The 22,623-nt window shown below is 42.6% G+C and overlaps 1 protein-coding gene across 1 annotated transcript; it reads left to right on the plus strand.

The window, feature by feature from the left end:
• The first annotated feature begins 6,137 nt into the window (after window positions 1–6,137).
• LOC117477015 lies at window positions 6,138–21,165 on the plus strand. The gene is made up of 13 exons (XM_034123713.1): window positions 6,138–6,727; window positions 7,238–7,383; window positions 9,790–9,943; window positions 10,387–10,427; window positions 10,543–10,583; window positions 11,028–11,074; window positions 11,473–11,690; window positions 15,193–15,452; window positions 16,707–16,823; window positions 16,943–17,084; window positions 17,503–17,599; window positions 20,159–20,214; window positions 21,122–21,165. The coding sequence occupies exons 1-13, from the start codon at window positions 6,291–6,293 to the stop codon at window positions 21,163–21,165; spliced, it is 1,800 nt and encodes a 599-aa protein (XP_033979604.1). The 5' UTR covers window positions 6,138–6,290.
• Window positions 21,166–22,623: the final 1,458 nt, after the last annotated feature.

Here is a 22,623-nt window from a genome sequence, read left to right on the forward strand (position 1 = left end):
TATTTTTGAGTGATTAGGTCACATGACCTGGTAATTATTGAAGCAATATGCTAATTTCCCCATAAATAATACTAATAAAACATATTTAAAGTATTAAAATGCAATAAAAAGAGGTGTGTTCAACAAATGTATGCTCTAGAGTGGATTTGTTTCACATTCACACGATCGGGAAGCTGTCGATGTATTAAAAAGAACATTGTTCTTGTGTAATTGAAAAGTCATTTGTTGATGGTCCCTAAGTGAAAACCTCGTTTCGCGGAGGAGATCTCGCCGTTGTAATACAGACAACAGCAGGGGATACTGACGCTGCTGGCTGGTCCGCGAATGTATGTCGAATATCCAACCTAAACTATCTTCCCCGCGGTCAACCTCTCCCCTCTGGCATGGTTACTGAAAATAGTAACTAAGTACTGATACTCAAGTTCTGTACTTTAGTACACTTCTTCACTACATCTCAGAGGTAATTATTTCACTTTTTACCGACTACATTTGTGTGACAGCTTTAGTTACTTTAAGATGACAGATGTTCTTCCCCCTCCTGTCCAGACTCCAGACTGCGGTCAACTCAGACGTCTCTCAAATTCAGCGACGTGCAGTCAGTGGAGGCAGGGGAGGCAGAGCCTCACCTGTCATACTCCAATGCAGTGGCGTCGCCTGGCCTGGGCATCCGGGGCTTTAGCCCCGAATGTTTTTTCTGTAGCCCCGGACAATTCTCCCTCAATAATATAATACATTAACCGTGCTTTACGTGAACCTCATCATGACACAAGAGAGGACGGCAGCACTGTAATTTACCGTGTTCATTGAATGCAACAGAGGCATGACACCAGACCAATCAGAGAGTTGCATGGAAATAAACGTGTGCTTGTGTCATTCAAGCTCGTCTCTGTCTGTGTGTGTGTGTGTGTGTGTGTGTGTGTGTGTGTGTGTGTGTGTGTGTGTGTGTGTGTGTGTGTGTGTGTGTGTGTGTGTGTGTGTGTGTGTGTGTGTGTGTGTGTGTGTGTGTGTGTGTGTAGTGTTACTGGTTTATCTCTCAGACTGGAGAAGATGAGTGATTTAAAAGAAGACGAAGAGGCCAAACCTCCAGTCCTCAGCTGTCTGTCTCTGAAGAGTGACCGGTCCAAAGAGGAACCTCCAGACTTCAGAGATGAACCCGGACCCTCAGACAGGAAGTAAGAGACTGTTTCTGCTGTGAACTGACCTGAAGAGGATTCAGTTATTAAATGATCAGATAATATAACTTGTTGATTAGTAATTACATGAACACAGTACAGAAACACTGCAGTAGAGTATAATAAAGAAACACAGTAGATTACAGTAAAGAAGTTGAATTTAACTATAACAATTTATATACTTAAAGGGGACCTATCATGCAAAATGCACTTTTGTACGTCTTTTCTACATGAATATGTGTCCCCGGTGTTCCAGGGAACTCACCAAGTGTCAGAAAACACAACCCTCTCTATTTTCCTCCATACCCAAATCTCTAAAAAAGGGGCTGCAACGGATCTGATAAAAACTGATCCAGATTTGAACACGTTACTGACGTCAGGACGGTGGCGCTACGGCTATTGGGCCAACTCTCCACCTATCAGGGGAATGTGGGGTTGGGCCATGGCCGGCCATTGACGCTCGAAAGCGCTGGAGACGCTGTAGTACATATGCCAGGCCTGTAAGTGGCGCTGTAGTCTGCCACAAAAGCAGCGAAGAAGACTTCCCGCGCATATGGTAACCATGGTTACCCTTCTGTTTATTCTCCGCTGTGGCTTTCTTTCTCCCTCCCCGAGGCAAGCGTTTGCTCCCGCTGCTTTAATTCAATGCAATCCCTCCCCGTCGAGGCAAGCACTGTAATTCTCTCCGGTTAGTCCACCAGCAGATGACAAACACCCACCTCTCCGCCTCTTCCAAGGAACGAGGGGACCGTGCGGCAGAGTTTCAGTTTCAGTTACTTTCGCCGGTCAAGATGTCCGTTAAAGTTTAAATCTTCCGGACAAAATTAGATAAGTGCCGGTCAAAGGTCTTCTTTGTTATTTATTGAGCTTTAAAAGAAATGAATAACGACTCTATATAATAAAACAGGGAGGACGGAGATCTCTTTTTCTCCCCCTCTTGACTTGATCAGAGCACGGCTCCCCTCTCCTGCAGGGGGGCGTGGTCTCACAGAATCAGCCCCGTAGACAGCAAACAGCACATAGAGCGAAATGAGGCATGGCTAAAATGCGTGATCTGTTTGGTATTTTGAAAACAGAAACTTATAAATATACCTTATATAGGTATGGCCCTACAATATATCATTTAAATATAGCATGATAGGTCCACTTTAAGTCAAGTAAATCAACTTCAAACGTAAAACTTTTCACTGAACTGTAACGACAGAAACCAAGAAGCACGACTAACAAACAGAAAGTTTAGCACAAGTCCAAAAATGTTCATCCGTTGAACAGACAGAAGTCAAATCAAGGAGGCAAACCTAACTAGGCAAGAAGATTGAAGGATTAGCCAATCAAGTGTCATGTTCATATTACCTCTGCTCTTTACAAGAACTAAATAATATGTGTAAAATATGTGTTGTTTCCACAGACTGAGAGCAGCTTCTCCTGATTCTGGCATGCACCCAATTAAGAGTGAGCGGTCTAAAGACTTCAGTAATGAACCTGGACCCTCAGACACAAAGTAAGAGTTTCTACTGGGACCTGACCTGGAGAGGATCCAGTTTTATGTAACGCAATGTAATTCATTAGATTCAGTTCAGAGCAAGTCCAACAATCTTTAATCAGGTGAACAGACAGAAGTCAAAAGCTGCTCTTTGAATGAACTGATGAAGTGCAAAACATGTGTTGTTTCCACAGAAGGAGAGCAGAGTCTCCAGTCCCCAGCTGTCTGTCTATGAAGAGTGACCGGTCTGAAGAGGAACCTCCAGACTTCAGAGATGAACCCGGACCCTCAGACACAAAGTAAGAGTTTCTACTGTAACCTGACCTCAAGAGGATTCAGATTTTATATATAATCGTATAATCTAAACTTTTCTTTCATAATTACATGAGCGCAGTAGAGTACAGACCCTCTGTAGAATGAAGTACAGAAATGCAATAGATTAGAGTAAAGATTTGCAGTAAAGTACAAAAAGAAAGGCAGTAGAGAACTAAGTAAACTACTCCAGTAAAATAACACTCTCTCTCCACATGTAGGACCTCTGGTTAAGCAAATCAAATACAAACATGTGAAACTTCACAAATGAATTGTAATAACAAGCCACCAATAAAAGCATTAAAGTTCAGTCAACAAGGACGAAGAGGACAGTTAACAATAGTTTAGGATATTTCAATATGCTATTATATTATCAATGTATCAGTGTTATGACATGTTCTTAAAATGACAATAATACTTGAAACAATATAAATCTTCCAACAAATGAGTTGACTACCTCAGCATCTTTTTTAGACGTATTTGAAGAGGTTTATTAATAATAGTAATAACCTGGTGAGCTGGTTGTGTTTAGCATTATCAGATGTAACTGATTACATGTAGAGTCAATACAAAGACACACATGTGTACCTGGCAACACGAATGAAGTGAAGAAGCAACATTCATATCCCCCGTGTATTCACACAACTTGAAAAGTTACAACTTGAGTGTAAAGTTTGTGACGCTCTGTTACAAAAACAGTGTTGAGATTCTGCTCCTGTCGTCACTGACATGCTGAGATCAATCAGAAGAGGGAACATCAGCACCCAGAGCTCTACAGCACCTCATATTAAATCAGGGTTATTCATGTACCTGGATAAACCAGAGACTGTCTGTGGTGCTAACAATATAATAGCTGCTGTTCTAATGACTGGATGGAGTTATTTTGAGTGTTGATGGATCAGCTACAATGTTAGCCAAGCCTAGCTTTAATCAAAGAGATCTCCATTCAGAAAACAAACATTTTAAAGTGTTTTGCTCGTTGTGTTGCAGACAGACCTGACGAAGCATTAACTCTGGCTTTTTACAAATCACTATCATTACGTTGTTATTTCGGCATCCTTTCCATATGTTTATTGAAATGTATTCACAGCAAATTCAATGTAAATTGGGTTCAAAGTGCTAAAGTGTACCAGATTAATTCAGCTGATGTTATGAATCCAGACACAAAGCTGTTTTGTTTCCTAATGATATGAATAACTAACCACTATCTACCTTATCATGATGAAATATAATCTCATTATAATTTAAATATGAAACTATAATTTGCCACATTGTTGTACCTTTGGTGAGAATCAGCTCCACTAATGTAAAGTGCTGTAAAGGATGTGTTCATCTCCACAGAGGGAAGAGGAAGAGTGGTGTTCCTGTGGAGCAGCAGCTGTCCAGCTGTGCTCTGTGTCAGGACGTCCTGAAGGATCCAGTCTCTACCAGCTGTGGACACTGGTTCTGCAGAGAGTGCATCGCCTCATACTGGGAGCAGCTTCCTCCATCAGGAGACTCCTGCTGTCCTCAGTGTGGAGAAAGATGGAGCATTTTACAAAGTAAGAGGCCGAACACGTGCAGCCTCTTTACCTCTGTCTGGGTGCTGGGTGTCTACTCTTCTATAGAAACACTGTATCATCTGATCCCTTCTTCAAGGCTTTGGTTTTAAAGTGTGTACACAAATATTTCACGTGGGACAGCAGTGTTTCCCTAAAAAACGCTTTCTGTCTTACTCAGACAATACTACATTAGCCCAGCACTTATATAACATCTACGTATGATAGTATAAATATCTGGCAGCTAGTATTTGTGGTTCCTTCTGGAGTCTTCATGTCCAGGATTCTTTTGTGTTGTAAAGTATAGACATTAAAATGTTTTATAAAAATCATGATATTTAAAACCCTGACTGTTCAGATTCTCAAAAGCATTTTCCTGATTCTCTCATGTTTCCTTCTCTTCCAGCAGATAGTGGTCTGCAGGAGGTTTTAGATGAACATAGGCTCAGTCTGAGGAGGAGATGTGAACGTGTGACAGAAGGAACTGATCAAAGTGAAACCCTCCTCAACAGGATCTTCACTGAGCTCTACATCACACAAGGCCAGAGTGAAGAGGTTAATACCCAACATGAAGTGAGGCAGCTGGAGACAGCTTCCAAGAAAGAGACCCTCCATGAAACTCCAATCAAGTGCCAGGACATCTTTAAAGCCTTACCTGACCAACAGACTCTCATCAGAGCGGTCCTGACCAACGGAGTCGCTGGAGTTGGAAAAACCTTCTCAGTGCAGAAGTTCACTCTGGACTGGGCCGAGGGTTTGGGAAACCAAGATGTCAGTCTGGTGATCCCGCTCTCCTTCAGGGAGCTGAACCTGATCAAAGGTAAGCAGTACAGTCTTCTCAGGATGCTCCATGCTTTCCATCCAACCTTACAGAAGGTCACAGCAGAGCAGCTGGCTGTCTGCAAAGTGCTGCTCATCTTTGACGGCCTGGATGAAAGCAGACTTTCTCTGGACTTCAGAAACAATGAGGTTGTGTCTGATGTTTCACAGCAGTCCTCAGTCAACGTGCTGCTGACAAACCTCATCAGGGGGAAGCTGCTTCCCTCGGCTCTCGTCTGGATAACTTCCAGACCTGCAGCGGCCAATCAGATCCCTCCTGAGTGTGTGGACAGGGTAACAGAAGTACGAGGCTTCACTGACGCCCAGAAGGAGGAGTACTTCAGGAGGAGATCGAGTGATGAAGACCTGTCCAGCAGAATCATCTCTCACATCAAGAGCTCCAGGAGCCTCCACATCATGTGTCTGATCCCAGTCTTCTGCTGGATCACTGCTGCAGTTCTGGACCACATGTTGACTACAGACCAGAGAGGAGAGCTGCCCCAGACCCTCACTGACATGTACTCACACTTCCTGCTGGTCCAGACCAAGAGGAAGAAGCAGAAGTATGAAGCGGGACATGAGACGAGTCCACAGCAGCTGACGGAGGCTGACAGGGAGGTTCTTCTGAAGCTGGGGAGGCTGGCGTTTGAACATCTGGAGAAAGGAGACATCATGTTCTACCAAGAAGACCTGCAGCGCTGTGGTCTTGGTGTCACCGAGGCCTTGGTGCAATCAGGAGTTTGTACAGAGATCTTCAAAAGAGAGAGTTTGATCTTCCAGAAAACAGTCTACTGCTTTGTTCATCTGAGCATTCAGGAGTTTCTGGCTGCAGTCTACTTGTTCCACTGTTACACCAACAGAGACACAGCGGTACTGAAGGACTTCCTGCAGGGAGACTGGCCCGATGAGAACAGTAAAAACAGTGATGATGATTACCCCTCCCTGGATGTCTTCCTGAAGAGAGCCATGGAGAAATCCCTCAGAAGTGAAAATGGCCACCTGGACCTGTTTGTCCGCTTTCTCCACGGCCTCTCTCTGGGGTCCAACCAGAGACTGTTAGGAGGCCTGCTGGGTCGCACAGACAACAGTCCAGAAATCATCCAGAGAGCCATCAACAACCTGAAGGAGATGAGCAGTGATGAAATCTCTCCTGACAGGATGATCAACATCTTCCACTGTCTGACAGAGATGAAGGACCACTCAGTATATCAGGAGATCACAGAGTTCCTGAAGTCAAAGAACAGATCAGAGAAGGAACTCTCTGTGATCCACTGCTCTGCTCTGGCCTACATGCTGCAGATGTCAGAGGAGGTTCTGGATGAGTTGGACCTGATGAAGTACCACACATCAGAGGAGGGACGACGGAGACTGATTCCAGCTGTGAGGAACTGCAGGAAGGCCAAGTAAGTCCAGATGTGATTAGCTTTATGAATTGATGTGGATCAGAAGTTTATTTCTTCAAATAAACACAATAAAATGTTTGATGTTAAATACTCTCAGTGCAAAATTAAATGATCCAGTTATTCTATTTATATATTGTGACATTTTACATTTTTTTTCTTTTCTTCACATTATTTTGAGTGATGGAGGCGACATGTCAAACAAATGAAGGACTTTAGAGGTTTTATCAGAGCAGCATGTGATCACAACATACAGCAGTATTTACAGTTATCGTTGAAAGCAGTTATTAATATATCATTGCAGTTTCTTAAACATGAAATCAGATCTGTTTTTACCACAATGCTTAAGAGTTTAAAATAATGTCTGACAGGCTGACAATGAATAAAAAAAACTCTATTATTAAATTACATTTTCATAATATGTTAAAAGTTGTTCCATTTCAAATTCAGTAAGTTAATTAAATGTTTCCTCTGTTTTTATACTAACACAAGTTGTGATATGTGTCATTATAGACTTTCTAACTGTGGACTCTCAGAGACTGAATGTGAAGTCGTGGCCTCAGCTCTGAAGTCTGACCCCTCTCACCTGAGAGAGCTGGACCTGAGTTGGAACCCTCTCCAGGATTCAGGAGTGGAGATGCTGATTTCTGGACTAAAGAGTCCAAACTGCAGACTGGAGGCTCTCAGGTCAGTTCACTGACTGCAGTTCATACAGATCTGTTTGTATTTATGATTTTCAGAATTTGCCTGAAGACATTTTAATGCTTTTATTTATTTCTGTATTTCCAAATGGAAATGGAATCCAAACTTTAAGAATAGCAAAGATCAGAGAAGGTGAATGTGTGACGGAGAGTGTTTGAGCTTCCACAGACTCACTCTGTGCTCCATGAGTCAGTGGAGATGCTGTCAGTACTGATGAGCTGTGAGGGAGATGAAGGAGTTGTTAAACATCTGATGAGAGAAACTGCTGCAGAGAGTTCCAGATGATCAGGGATTTGTTTCTACATCATTGCTGACGTTAAAACATTGTTCAGCTCTGATCAGATTATTAAAACATTGAGTTATTTCAAACAGGAACATTGTTTTCTAAAGTTACATCATGTTTTCTTTATTCAGACTGAGGTGCTGCAGTTTGTCAGAGATCAGCTGTTCTGCTCTGATCTCAGCTCTGAAGTCCAACATCCATCTGAGACATCTGAACCTGAGAGGCAACAATCTGGAGGATTCAGGAGTGGAGCTGCTGAGAGATCTTCTGGAGAGTCCAGACTGCAGACTGGAGACTCTCAGGTCAGTTCACTGACTCTCTGTTACTGCTGGAGATCTCATGTGTTTCATTAACAGTTGAACCTAATGCTTGAACAACCATACATGTGTATATGTCGTTGTGAGGATTTTCCTGCTCACCCAGTTAAAAAGGACAGAAGGAGAGGAAGGCTTGCTTAAAAGAAAGCTGTATTGACTGGCCACAGCTTGCAAACAATACATCAATACTTTAGGAAACAGACAGAACACTGCTGCCAGTGACAGGCTTTCTTGGGGCAAGTCATTCTGCCCCCAGGACCCAGACCAAGAGACAAGAACCAGGTTACTGACATGCTTTACTGTTCACCTGGTTACCTGATCCTTGTCCAGCTGTCTGGAGCCACCCCCATCCCTCCAGCAGCCGGCGCTCTAACCACACCCCACTGCCACAGTCCTTTTGTTCATATTCTTATTTTCTTGTACTACATTTAGTCTGCAGTCATAAAAGTTGACTGTTTCTTCAAATATATATGTTAGATATCCACTGTTAGTTGTTAAAGTAAATGTATGTTGTCTTTAGTAAATGGTCACATCTGAATAAAGAAGTTCATCTGAACTAATATTAGTTTTACATTGATCTCTGAAGCATACATGTTTTTCTTGCTTCCCATTGATTTCAATGTTTTCACAGATAATAAACAGAAAGCTGATATTATGATGATCCACAATAACAGAATGACAGTCACTGTAATTCAGGGAAAAGCTCATTGATTAGGAGACAGGAATGTTGAGCTACACTTAATAAACCTGAACATCTGATTGGATTATAAACAGATTTTCATCCTCATCATGTTTTCTTTATTCAGACTGTTGAGCTGCAGTTTGTCAGAGATCAGCTGTTCTGCTCTGATCTCAGCTCTGAAGTCCAACATCCATCTGAGAGATCTGGACCTGAGTCTCAACGATCTGCAGGATTCAGGAGTGGAGCTGCTGAGAGATCTTCTGGAGAGTCCAGACTGCAGACTGGAGACTCTCAAGTCAGTTCTCCATCTGTAACTTGTGTGCTGAGATGAATCTGTGAGAGTTGTGTTGACTCTGAGCTGCAGACATCAGGCTGATATCACTCTGATCCTCACTGAGCATCTTAATGCTAGAGTTGCATAATGCAATGTTGATCTTTACATTTAAATATAACAACAAAGAACCTTCACTGCAGAATTCACTCTGAACCTTTTAAACAGCTGAAATTCATCTTGTATTCTCCATCATGATTTTATCAAATGATATCAAATACAATAATTAAATAATTATATTAAAACTATCCAACACTAACAAGTATGTTCAGTTGTTGCTGTTTCTAACATGTTCCTGAAGCTATATGATGCTCATACTGACTGAATAGTTTACTCTGAAGAAGCTGTGATTTGATGACTCCACTGTTCCTAAAATACATATTCTGGATGTTTTTCTTCACATTTAAAATTCATCCTGAATTGTGATCTTTGTAAACGTTGTGATCTTGAGTTGAATCAGATTCTGTGGTTTGTATTTGTCTGGCTGCACATCATGAGTTAGTGTAGATGGAGCAGAGCTTCAGATGTGAAGTCTCCTCGTTTTATTGAAGTAGAAGCATGTTGTCTTTAATATTAATGAGAGCTCTTTTCCTCTTTCTGTATCTTACAGTTTTTAACCTGTTTGGAGTTTCCACTTTCTAACCTTCTTCAGCTCTGAGCAGATTATTAAACCTTGAGTTATTTCAAACAGGAACATTGTTTTCTAAAGTTACATCATGTTTTCTTTATTCAGACTGATGGGCTGCAGTTTGTCAGAGATCAGCTGTTCTGCTCTGGCCTCAGCTCTGAAGTCCAACATCCATCTGAGAGATCTGGACCTGAATGGGAACGCTCTGCATGATTCAGGAGAGAAGCTGCTGAGAGATCTTGTGGAGAGTCCAGACTGCAGACTGGAGACTCTCAGGTCAGTAAGGGTTCTCTGCTGGTTCAGCAGTATTGTATTAAACACATGGAGGTGTTTCTCTCTCTGGGGAATCACAACAGATCAGTGATGTTACTCACTGACTGCAGGCTCTTTCATTCTTCCATCAACTATATATCGTAAGCTGAAAATGCAAAGCCACATTTAGTTAGTTAGTAACTTTCTAACAGACATATAGGATTTTACAGAAGAGTGGAAAAGGTTTTCTCTTTTGTTTCCTGTCATGTTTTTAGTTTCTAGCCTAATGAGCAGTTACTTCCTGTGATGCAGCTGAGAGCTGTGGCAGTCAGTCGTAGTGTTTGCAGAGAAGATATGATGGGATGTAAAGCATGAGATCAGTCAGGACTCTGAAGCTGACTAACTCAAAGAACAAACACTTATTTTAAACTTTATCCAAAACTGTTGGATTGTGTTCATCCCTGCAGGATCAGAGGAAAGACGATCAGAGCCAAGATCCAGAAGACCTGTGAGTACTGAAACCATATCCTCCATTCATCAAACTATTGTACATTAAATCTGTTATAGAAGAATTATTATTATAGTTTTATTATTATTTTTCTCTGTCACCACCTCTCCATCAGGTGACTCCGATGTGGAACAGGAAGTGAAGACGGACAGAAAGGTGAGAGAGGAGCAGTTGTACAGAGTGAAGTATATTTATTTCACCACTGAATGAAATATAATTATCAGGGCTGTCAAGTTAAATGCACTAACGCTCGCAATGTATCTAGAAACCTAAACAATATCCCCGCCCCAATGTGCTGTGATTGGCTGTTGCTGTGATTGGCTGGCAATACTGTGCTGTGATTGGCTGGTACTACTGTGCTGTGATTGGCTGGTAATACCGTGCTGTGATTGGCTGGTACTACTGTGCTGTGATTGGCTGGAACTGCTGTGACATGCTAACCCGTTAATAACCCGTTTGAAATTGACGATGAACTCAGATGATCCAGACTCATTTGCATTTTTCAAATTGGTCTGAATATGTTGTGGAATTGTGGTTTGGTTTCATGAAGCTAGAACTTAACTTGATTTCTATTAAAACAACTAACTTTGTTTGTTCCAGGCTCCTGAATCCTTCTCACCTGAACACACAACTGAGTCTTCATACAGGTAATCCTATAACATGACCAAACATTATTTTAAACACATGACAAATATATATTCATTTAATTGTGTTTGATTTCATGTCTTTCACCTTGAGCTATTGCATCCAATCTCTTTCCAACAGACGTTAATAAAATAATGCCTCTGTGTGTAGGAAGGATTGTTTTCTTGTTCCAGTCCAGATCCTCGCTGGACTAGACGTTTTGTTAATTTAATGAAAATGTGTTTACACACATCCTGATGCATGTGGACACATCTTCAGTGATGTTCCTGTAATCATCAGGTGTTTCAGATCTTTCAACAAAGCCTCCTCCAGGTCAGACTCCAGCTGGATGAACACCTGTCAGTCAGAACACAGGCCGATGAAGGCTTGTTGTAGTAACCTGTCCCCTGTGTGTCTACAGGTTCAGGTGTCCTGGTCCAGGTGAGTTCCAGTGTGATTCGACTGGCCTGGTGTTCGTAATGGCTCAGGAGGCGGAGCTTCTGTACAGGACGGTCCCTTGGGATGAGAGCTTCCTCCAATCAGCTGGCAAGACGGCAGCAGGGCCGCTGTTCAACGTGAAGAGTTCTGATGAAGCTGCCGTCTGCCAGCTCCACCTGCCACACAGTGAGACAGAGGAAGGTAAAGCAGGGTGCGTACGGGTGCTGGAAATCCTTGAAAATGCTTGAAATTGTACGAGGTGTTTTCAAGGTTTGAAAAGTGCTTGAATTTTGGGAATGGTGCTTGAATTTGGGATAAAGTGCTTGAAATTGTAAATGCTTTACTTCGCTTTTTAGATTAAAAGAAAATAAAGAAGTCGGAGCGCGCTTAATTGCTTCGCTTTTACATAAAACAGCTCCGCTCCGGCCTTCCCGCGCATTGCGCGTGACCTGCAAGTGTTTTTGTTACGTGTGTGACCTGGGCATTCTGATGAGAGTGATAGATGACAGTATGCCAGGAGGTTGCCGTTTCAACGAGCGTTGGCTAGCAGAAGACAAATACAAGCCATGGCTAAGACGAGGGTCAAGCGAAGCCCAAGAGTAGCCTCCTGCAAAGTGTGCAACAATAACGATGCGAGAGTCTGCGCCACACACCACACGAAAGGTACGCCGTAGTAGAGCATTTTAGATTAGGCTATCGTTGCATGTAAAATACATGACACTTTTCTCTGTGCGCGGCAAAACAAGCTCGCCAAAATGGCTTCACTAGTCTGGCAGTATTTTAAGTGTCCGAAAATGACAATAAAATAGCGGTATGCAACGTGTGTGTGAAGCAGAAATCCTGCAGCTCCACCCGCTGTGACGGACCGGTGAGCGGAGCAGAACACACATTAAGAGTTAGACCTAACACACTTAGCTATTTGATCTACCTCTCGAACAAGCTAAACTAGTTATAAATATATTTATTCTTCACTGTCGGGTCGCTCATTACTGGATCAGTGAGCTGCAGGAGATACTGACGGGCTGTCAGGAGAGAGAGAGAGAGGGGGAGAGAGGAAAAGAGAGCGGTATCGGTATCGGCCATGGATGTATAATAAAAACTGGATACAGCGTGGGAGGCGAGGCCTCATTCATTCCTATGAGAGTTGCTCATTCGCGCATGATGATAAAATGGCCCAACTTTTGAGAGAGCGAAACGTCACAGATTACCCGGCATGCCTGAGAAGTACCCGTAAGTGCGCTCATAGCGCATGCGCAACTTTAACCATGCCCCCCAAAATGCTCGTTCACATGAAGCACGTCAATTTGCATACACGTAACAGCACCGCACGTTCATGACAGCATGGTAATGTTTGTTATGATAGATTTTATATTAACGAGGCGGCAGTTAGCAGCTAGCGGTTAGCTAGTAATTATGCTAATTTACACATCAATCGTTATGTACTTTTATATTACGCTGTAACAGGATCTAGTGATATCCAAGCAACAGAGCTTCATTTAGCATGAAAGAATTATTGCACTGTATGTATATATACATACAGTGCAATAAGCTTCTTAGTGCAATAAGAAGCTACAGGGACGTTAATCTACGTCGGTAATATTAACTTTACTTAATACAACATTTACGGTACAAGATTTAATCATAGCCTACAGCCCATGTAGTATAATATTTTACAAATGATGAATTACAGCAAACATGTGCAATATATCCATTATTACAGCTCCGTGGGCTGGCAGTAAGGCGATATGGGTCCGTTCTTATTGTGCATCCATGGGTAAAGATAAACGCATGTAGTGCTGAACACGTAACATGAACGTGCCGGGCGGCGCGGTCCCGTGGGTTAGATGCGCGTTCATAATGCAGAGGGAAATAACTCTCAGAATAACGTTATTAGCACATTTTACAACTTGAGGAACGAATGTTTTTAATAAGGGCTATACAAGTGTTCATACTGGGTAGTTTATTTAGTTTAAAAAAAATTATCCAACGATTTACAGACCACTCTTTCCCCATGTAAGTCAATGGGAAAAAGTGTTTCCGGGCCTGGCAACCAAAAGGAAGTGTAGTACCGCCGTTTGGCCAGCACGAATATTTTCATCAGAGTCCGGCGCACTTCCTGGGGGCTTGGTATCGGCCGATACTGATTCCGGCGATCGGCTCCAAAATTGGCGATCGGAGCATCCCTAATAATTGTATATGATATGTTTTATAATGATTGATCATGAAAGTGTTCTCAAAGCTGGTAAAGGTGCAGCTAGTTTGAATGACTTTGTATACTACAGAGTAGCTTGTGGATTTACTCCAGGTGGAACTAAAGTCTGATTTAACACTTGATTACATTTCACATCATTCATCCACATCTGTAAAGTAACTAAAGGTATTAAATACATGTAGTGGAGTCAAAGTACACCATGTACCTCTGACTTATGTTTACTGCCAACCTAAGTACCTCAAAAATAGTAATCAATAATGTATTGAAAAGTTATTTGGCTGATTGTTTTATATTGGCTCAGCCAGGTTATATGGGATGCCCAGTCTACGTACAGATGGGTCACTCATTTTGAAATATTAAACTTAGTTTTCTTTTCTAACATTTTAAATTTTTCATCCTCATGTAGAATGCTATCACGAAACACACATTTGGTTGTTTATAGCATAAAGAACATCTGATTTAATGTGAGGTAGGGAAATAATCATTTGAGTTTAAGTATGTGTATATAAATATGTAATTTATAACAGCTGTAAGATGCTTGAAAAGCTTGAAAATGCACCTTGAAAATGCTTGAAAAGTGCTTGAATTTGACTTTGGAAAAGGTGTAAGAACCCTGTAAAGACATCTAGTGTTAACAAATACACTTATATAATGATTAGCACTTTATGCTATTCACTAGCGTTCAAGATTTATAAAGCAGCTTTATTAAACTAGTCTAACAAATATAGCAACAGTATAATTCAGGCACCAAATCTGTTTCAAAAGAAGAAGAATGAAATTATTAAAACATCCATTTACCGTAGTCGATGTGTTGCATGACATCATTATTGAAGCATACGATGCAATGCAGCTCTAAATACTGAGTTAGTTTTTCTTTGAGCCCTCTGCAGTCTCCTCACTGTAATATTAAAGAGATTTAAACTGTGATTGGTCAGTCCACAGCATGCTCAGCTGCTAACAGTGCTAACTCAATGCTAACTCTCTCTTACTGTTGTGATGCTAAGCTAGCAGTTTGATTAATTCTTACTTTGTTATTCATCTGTTGCTCTTTCTGCTCTTTACATTGTCAGTCTAGCTGAACCATGTACAAAACAAAATAACAGACAACAACATTTATAAGTTAGACTTTCTACGCCCTGAAAGCTTTAGAAAACTCTTCACACATCTAGAGAATCACTCAGACATGAGACCGGACACAGTCAAGCTGTTCTGGCAGCAGATTACAAACATTTCAGCAGTCTTGTGAATAAAAAAGAATGAATAAAGTTTATGCATAACAGCAAATGCTCACATCCAGAAAGATCACAGGGGGCGGAACAATAATGAAACATTAGAATAAAAGGTGGAGGATATAAACTGGTACATCCTAGTGAGGCTCCAAAGTGAATGACATTAGATGAACATTAGCTCTGAACTAAAGTGGTGAGACATTGAATATGATGAAGCTGTTTCCGCAGCAATGCAACAGATGACCAGCTCTTTGCTCCACAGCGCTGCTCCTGGACGGCCTGTTGTCTGTCGTCCACATCACTGATGAAGGCCTGAGCATCTTGGAGCCGCTGGAGGTCACACGCACTCACGTGGTGGTGAAGGTGCCTCACCTCTCTCTCTTTGGCCTGGTCTGGGATTTCTTTAAAAGGTTTCTGCTTCTGCGGGTAGAGGGCAAGATTCTGGTGTTCCTAAGACCCCCGGTCAGAGAGGAGCAAATACTGGATGTACATATGCTGCAGAAAAATGTCCCTAAGAAGGAGGTAAGGCCATGTGCTCACCATCAGACTAAACACTGGTTTTAAACCACAGCTGTTTCCACACACACTGCTCCTCTTCTCAAACCTTCTCGTGCTGGGAGAAGAATAAGATCTATCTGAACTGTAAATCTTCAGATCGCTCTTTGTGGTTTTGTATGATTCTCTCTCAGCATGTCTCTCTGTCTGCGGAAACTGATGGCATTAATGTTAAACACATCACACAGAGCTGAAAGACCTGCTGAGATGAATCACTGCATATATATGTTCTGATTATGGTATCAAATTTGATGTTAAATACAATGCTAAGAAGAGCGCTGTAATGATCTGCAGAGCAAAAGGGGAGAAGAACCTTGGTTTTCCAATAGTCTATCTGTCAGGGCAGGTGCTGTCTGTTTGCTGTAACACTAAGTATCTGGGACTCATCATCACAGATGAAATGGCTGATGATGATGACATCTATAGACAGCGGCGTGTCTTATATACACAAGCTAACATGTTTAATATTCTCTTGGTGTTCAGATAAGGTTAAGGTGAACCTCTTTAGAGCTTATTGTACTCCTCTCTATACTGCCCCCTTGTGGGTCAAGTTTAAGAAGGCGAGCCTCCAGAAGCTCCAGGTTGCTTATAATGATTGTTTGCGTATACTGCTTATAAAACCCAGGTGGTGCAGTGCAAGTGAAATGTTTTGTAATGCACGAGTCAACACGTTCCATGCTCTCTTGAGAAATCTGATGTACAAATTCATCTGTCGATTGAATGTTTCTCATAACTCTGTCATTATGCTGCTTTCAAATCCATGTCTCAGTGCTGTACGCATGTTCAGTCACCTCTGTGGAAACATTGGTATAACTGCCTTTTTTTTATTTATATTTGAGTGTTGTATGTCTTTTAAAAAATGGACCAAGAGTCTCTTTAAATAAAGCTGATGATGATGATGAGTGCCAAGAGAACGTGATCTCATCCCTACCAGCCACATTTTACAGCTTGGGCAGCAGCCTTTTGTGTTGTATAACTGACACAGACGGTTTGTGTTCTGGTTAACGTTGGAATAGCTTCTTCAATATCTTAAGAATTAAAATAATCAATTTTTAATATTCCTTTACAAAGGCAATATATACTTATAATTATGTTGTGATTGATTGTATATCTCATCACTTTGTGGAGCAGGTCTGTCAACGTTTGTTGTTGTTTAATGTGATCTTTAAATAAAGTTGCCTTGACTATCTGAGCATAACTAAAGTTACTCTGTTACTGAAGGTTACTGATCAACACAGACCTGCTGTGAACATCACAATCTCCTCCGGCTGTGAGCTGGAACTGTTTACAGATTACAGTGTGCACTGTGAACCTGAGGGCTTCTTCATTCAGCCTGAGGTGAGTCTCTGATACTCCTCTAAAGAAACACAATGATCATTAACACACATGTATCTGCATGTGGATCCACAATCAGGAAAGAAACAGATAAACTTTTAACTTCTGCTTCTGGTTTTCAGAGTAAAGAATTTGACTCAAATTTTGGACCAGATTACGATCCGACATTTCAAGTTTCCCTGAAGACGAGCACAGAGACCGTGGATTTGAAGGTCAAGGACGAAGATGGAAATGTAGTCTGGAGTTATCTCGTGTCACTGGAAGGTAAAGACTCCACCTGAGCTCAGACCCAGTGATAGACTGATAACTCTAAAGCTCCATCTCATAGCCTTCTCTATTAAGGCTCCATGGCAGCGCATCATTACGACATTAAACAGACAACCTGTAATGTTCTAAAACTATAGTAAAAACTAGTGTGGTGTGGTGGTGAAACAACGTGGCATCATGGGAGATGTAGTCTTCTCATGCTTAAGTGGATTACAGCATTACAGGAGACCGTGATGAAACGTACTGTGTATACAGGTGTAGGAGTTTTTATACATTTGAATGAGGAAATGTTACATATTATAACTTTAAGTGAACAGAAATCCACCTCTGGGATTGTCGAGTTACTTTAATTTTTAAGAGATCTGTTTAATGTGATTGTTGGTTAACAAAAGTATTTTCCCCGTTTATCTACCAGGTCCAAGACATGAATTGTCCCAGAGAAATGGCCCAGCAGAGAGCAGAGTCTCAGCAGAGAGCAGAGTCCCAGCAGAGAGCAGAGTCCCAGCAGAGAGCAGAGTCCCAGCAGAGAGCAGAGTCTCAGCAGAGAGCAGAGTCCCAGCAGAGAGCAGAGTCCCAGCAGAGAGCAGAGTCTCAGCAGAGAGCAGAGTCCCAGCAGAGAGCAGAGTCTCAGCAGAGGACAGAGTCCCTGCAGAGAGCAGAGTCCCAGCAGAGAGCAGAGTCCCAGCAGAGAGCAGAGTCTCAGCAGAGAGCAGAGTCTCAGCAGAGAGCAGAGTCCCAGCAGAGAGCAGAGTCTCAGCAGAGAGCAGAGTCCCAGCAGAGAGCAGAGTCTCAGCAGAGAGCAGAGTCCCAGCAGAGAGCAGAGTCTCAGCAGAGAGCAGAGTCCCAGCAGAGAGCAGAGTCTCAGCAGAGAGCAGAGTCTCAGCAGAGAGCAGAGTCCCAGCAGAGAGCAGAGTCCCAGCAGAGAGCAGAGTCCCAGCAGAGAGCAGAGTCCCTGCAGAGGACAGAGTCCCTGCAGACAAGTGGCTGCGCTCAGTTCGGACAGAGTTTATTAAAAGAGTTTCTTCAGCTCTCCTGAAGGACCTTCTGGATAAACTCTTTGAGTCTGAAGTGATCAGTGAATCTCAAATGGAGTCAGCCAGAACCAAATCCCGAAATGACGGAGCACGAGAGGGAGCACGAGAGGTGGTGGACAAAAAGGAGTTGAAGCCAGCAGGGTTCTGATCAAAGCTCTCAGAGAGCTGGACCCCCATCTTTACGAAGAGCTCAACAAGCAAAACCTGGAGAGTGTGAAAGCCCCTGCTAGTTCTGCATGTTGTGGCTACCAGTAACTAGGGATGGGTGTCAGGTACTAAATTGTTACCGGTACCTGATTGGTCAGGGGATGTGGCCGTCTGACCGCCGTCAGCCAGCAGCGCAGACCCTAAAGCCACCTTTTCTTTCATTTGTTTTATACAACAACAAATCTGAACATCATATGTTTTTAATACAAACCAATGGACATCAGGGGGGGAGATATGTTATTAAAACACTGCAGAGCCCATACTGTGCCTGTTTACTTCCTGTCTGTCTTCTTCTGCTGTTCCCGTTGATGTTTACTTCCTGTCTGTCTTCTTCTGCTGTTCCCGTTGATGTTTACCTCGGCCCGTTCTCATTTCATCAAATCCCCCTCCTCGACTCCTCGGTCCTCCGGTAGTGACCCGGAAATGAATTTTAGCGCGCCATGTTGAAGGACATCTAATTTCTCTAAATGCACTTCGAGGATCGAGGATCGAGCGTCGAGGAGGCTCTCTGGAGGAGCTATAACCGAGGATACACTGATGGGTCCTCCACGGTCCTCCACGGCTCCTTCGTGGATGCATTTCCGGCAACAGAGATGTTTCAAAGAGTCGAGACGCACGGCCGGACTTATCTCAGCCAATGACAGCTCTGCATGCATCCCCTGGATATTATTTTATTAACTGCTTTCATCGCGACGCGATGTTTACAGTGAGAACAGCTGTGAGGTCCGTGCAGAAAGCAGAGCAGTGTGTATAATATATATCACTCAATGACGATTGAGTGATATCGTCAGATACATGCTACTGATGCTGGACAGGTTTTCAGTGGGTGCACAATAAACGGCAACATACACATTAATGTAAATAAATAGCCAAATAATGGATCAACGCTCTCTGTCTAATATGTTCGCTAGCTGTTGTTAGTGTTGTTGCATAGCAACCACCTCGCACTATGTTTCGTGCAGAAGGCAACGGAGGGACTATTTTATTTTGAAAATCATTATTTACTAATAACAACTATTTAAATTAGAGTGTGTATTTTTCTTTCATATTGCCACACTTGGTAACCGTTTTATAAAAGCAATAGCTCACTTCAGGCCGTGAAATATGGCCATTATATCACAGTTAAGGGGGTTGTCGCCTTATACAACTCTAACTATCACAGTTATGATAACTAACTAAATTATTAATATTATTGATCAAAGCTCTCCGAGAGCTGGACCCCCTTCTTTACGAAGAAGAAGAAGAAGACGCTTCGCGTCGGGCCGAACCACGCCCCTTAACTGTGATATAATGGCCATATACCACGGCCTGTCGTGAGCTATTGCTTAAGTATAACAGGCCTACTCTCTTTATTTGCTTTAGTTTAGTAGATATCTACAAACAAAGTCGATATTTTTCTAAAACCATTTAGTGCTTCACATAATAAAATACACAACGGCTGTAGCCTGATGATGCTTTAGGAGCTGTAGGTGTGTGTGGTACAGTGTGTGGGTAGATGCAGCGGACAGACAGGTCTCACTTGGTTTGGTGTCAGTAGTATTACATATCCCGCTTCAATCTCATTAGTATGCATACAAAAGTGACAGGTCACACCTTCTAAGTCCCGCCCCCTAATTATGTTAATGACCCCCCTTTGATATGCTAATGAGCCCCTTTGTTCGAGGTGTTATCGCGTACAGGTGTTACATCCTCACCGGTAGCCCCCACCCCCCTCAGACCACCCCCCTCCCCCTCACATACAGGTGTTACATCCTCCCCGTAGCCCCCACCCTTCTCAGCCCCCACCCCTCTCAGCCCCCACCCTCTCAACCCACCCCCTCCTTACAGCAGGTGTCACATCCGCCCTGTCGCCCTCACCCCTCCCTCCATATTCCCGCCAGAAGATAGTGAGGGGGTGGAGTCAGTCATAAAAAAAGAAATCTATGCAAAACTAGATAAAAGCCAGTCATTTCCACTCAACAAGTCACCTAATCTTTCAGAAAAGAAAAATGGCAAAGAGACGCATCGATATGGGTTTAATCAGCGAGACGCCGGTAACAACTTACCACCATCCATCGGGGGAGCCGGTCAAGAAACGGATGCAGTATCTGTGTCGGGTTCAAACCCCTCCCGCAGAGGCTCTTCATGAAAAATGGAGTCTGGAAAATGGAGATGTTTGGGGTTTTGTGTTCAACTATATGGCGAACGAACTGCACTTCTACAATCTGAAGAATGGCGAAACCTATGGACCCAGCAGTGTTAAAGCGACGTTGACCTCAACAGATTGGGCTGTGTTAACTCTGGTGTCTTCCAGAGATCTCCGTGCAACCGTTGTATCAGAAAAAGCAGTGCATCAAGAAACCACTGTGGATCCATTGTGGAATCATTCATCCCTTGTACGTGCAATGTCTATGAAACTTGCATCAAAAAGCAAAGAAACGCAAACTGTGGTCGAGATCAAAGAAGAGTTTTCATCGCAACCCCTCCATGTGGAAGAAGAGGAAGAAAATATTCACCCGCCACCGCCAGTGAAAAGAATCCTGACAAGCACCGTCTGGGAAACTAAAAGCGGCCCGTCGGGTAGATGGTATTACCGCTCAAGCCGTTTGGTGACACGGGGGAAGAACCCCTCTGATGATTTTGTTTTGGAGTATTTCAACTCTACATGTGGGATTTTTCAGACATCTTTGCGTGTGCCTCTGGCTGCTTGGCTGAAAATGATCGATGAAAAATCTACAACGCTTAAAGAACTTTTTAAACAGAGTCAAACAGCGCTAGACATTATAATGGTGAAAAAAACTCTCACTTTTGCAGATGACTCCTCCTCCTCCGCCTCCTCCTCCTACTCCTCAACATAATAAGTCCCACCCCTCACCAGATCATTTAAAGCTAAGGACCCACTAGGACAACCGTTGAAGACTAACCATGGATCTGAGAAAAAACAAGTCTCTCCCTGCGAGCTGCGACATGGAACAAGCCCTGGATCTGAGAAAAAACAAGTCTCCCCCCGCAAATTACAGCCTGGAACAACCCATGGATCTGAGAAAAAACAAGTCTCTCCCCGCGAATTGCAGCCTGGAACAAGCTCCTGACAGACCGCCATCATCTCCAACAATCTGGACCCCCGAGCTCAGCAGTGATGTCGATGACGTTGATGTTACTGGCTGGGGGCTTGTGTATCAACCTCCATCTACTCCACCAAAACCCCCGAGGAAATCAACAGCTTCTTCAGACTCCTCGGTAGAAGACGACGATGGATCGACATGCTATGCTTATAACTATGGTTATACTTCAGAGTATGATGCTGTAGACGGGGCAAGGACAGCTTCATTCCTGAATACGGTAAAAGCTGTGGTGGTTCATCTGTTGGATAAGGTCGTACACATGTACAGAAAGGAACAATGTTATGGCTGTCAAGTCGATCATCCCAGTCAAGTGCAACATGAGTGTTTGTTTGAGATGCCAGAATATTTTCTGGAGCGAAACTATGATGAAGTGGTAAAGAGACTGTGGACCGACCGTTTCATTCCAGCCATTAGGGGTTCTCTACATTCGAGCAAGCTTCATATGTCGGAGAGAAGGATCTTTGGAGCTGCCGAGGCGATTCTTCACAATCTCAGAAGCACAAGACGCTTTGAGGTTAAAATCAACAAGCTTTACGAAAAGCTTGTTGAAAACGACGAGTCACAGCTGAAGAATATAGCAGACGCATGGGACTTTTGGCAGCGAAAGGAAGAGTTTGAAACTTATCTGTAAAAAGTACCACCATGTTTTTTTATTTTACTTTTTTTTATTTTTATTTTACTTGATCTAGTGTGTCCTTCTCTCTAATCATGTTTTTTGATTTAAATTGTTTTTGATTTTCTGCCTGGAGAAAAATGTTTTTTAAAATCTGTTGTTGATATATGCATCAAATCAATAAAATGTGTTGTAACAAAACTGTTGTATTCATTACCTCATTGGGACGGTAACAGGGAACATGTCTGAGAAACGTGTCATGCAGAGAGTGTATTACAATCCTTCTAATCCAGGGAGTTTAGGGGGCGTTGATAAACTCCATAGAGCTGTACAGAATGAGATGGGTAAACAGATAAATGTAGAGAAAGTCAGAGATTTTTTATCTGAACAAGATGCTTATACTTTACACAAGCCAGCAAGGGTACATTTTGTAAGAAACAGAGTTTTCGTACTCAGACCGCTACAGCAATTTCAAGCTGACCTTTGCGATATGCAGTCGTTATCCAAGCATAATGACGGTTTTAATTATTTGTTAACAGTCATAGATGTATTTTCGAAAAAAGCCTATGCACAGGCAA

The sequence above is a fragment of the Trematomus bernacchii genome, unplaced genomic scaffold, assembly GCF_902827165.1.
Source record: "Trematomus bernacchii unplaced genomic scaffold, fTreBer1.1, whole genome shotgun sequence".
Classification (NCBI taxonomy): Eukaryota; Metazoa; Chordata; class Actinopteri; order Perciformes; family Nototheniidae; genus Trematomus; species Trematomus bernacchii.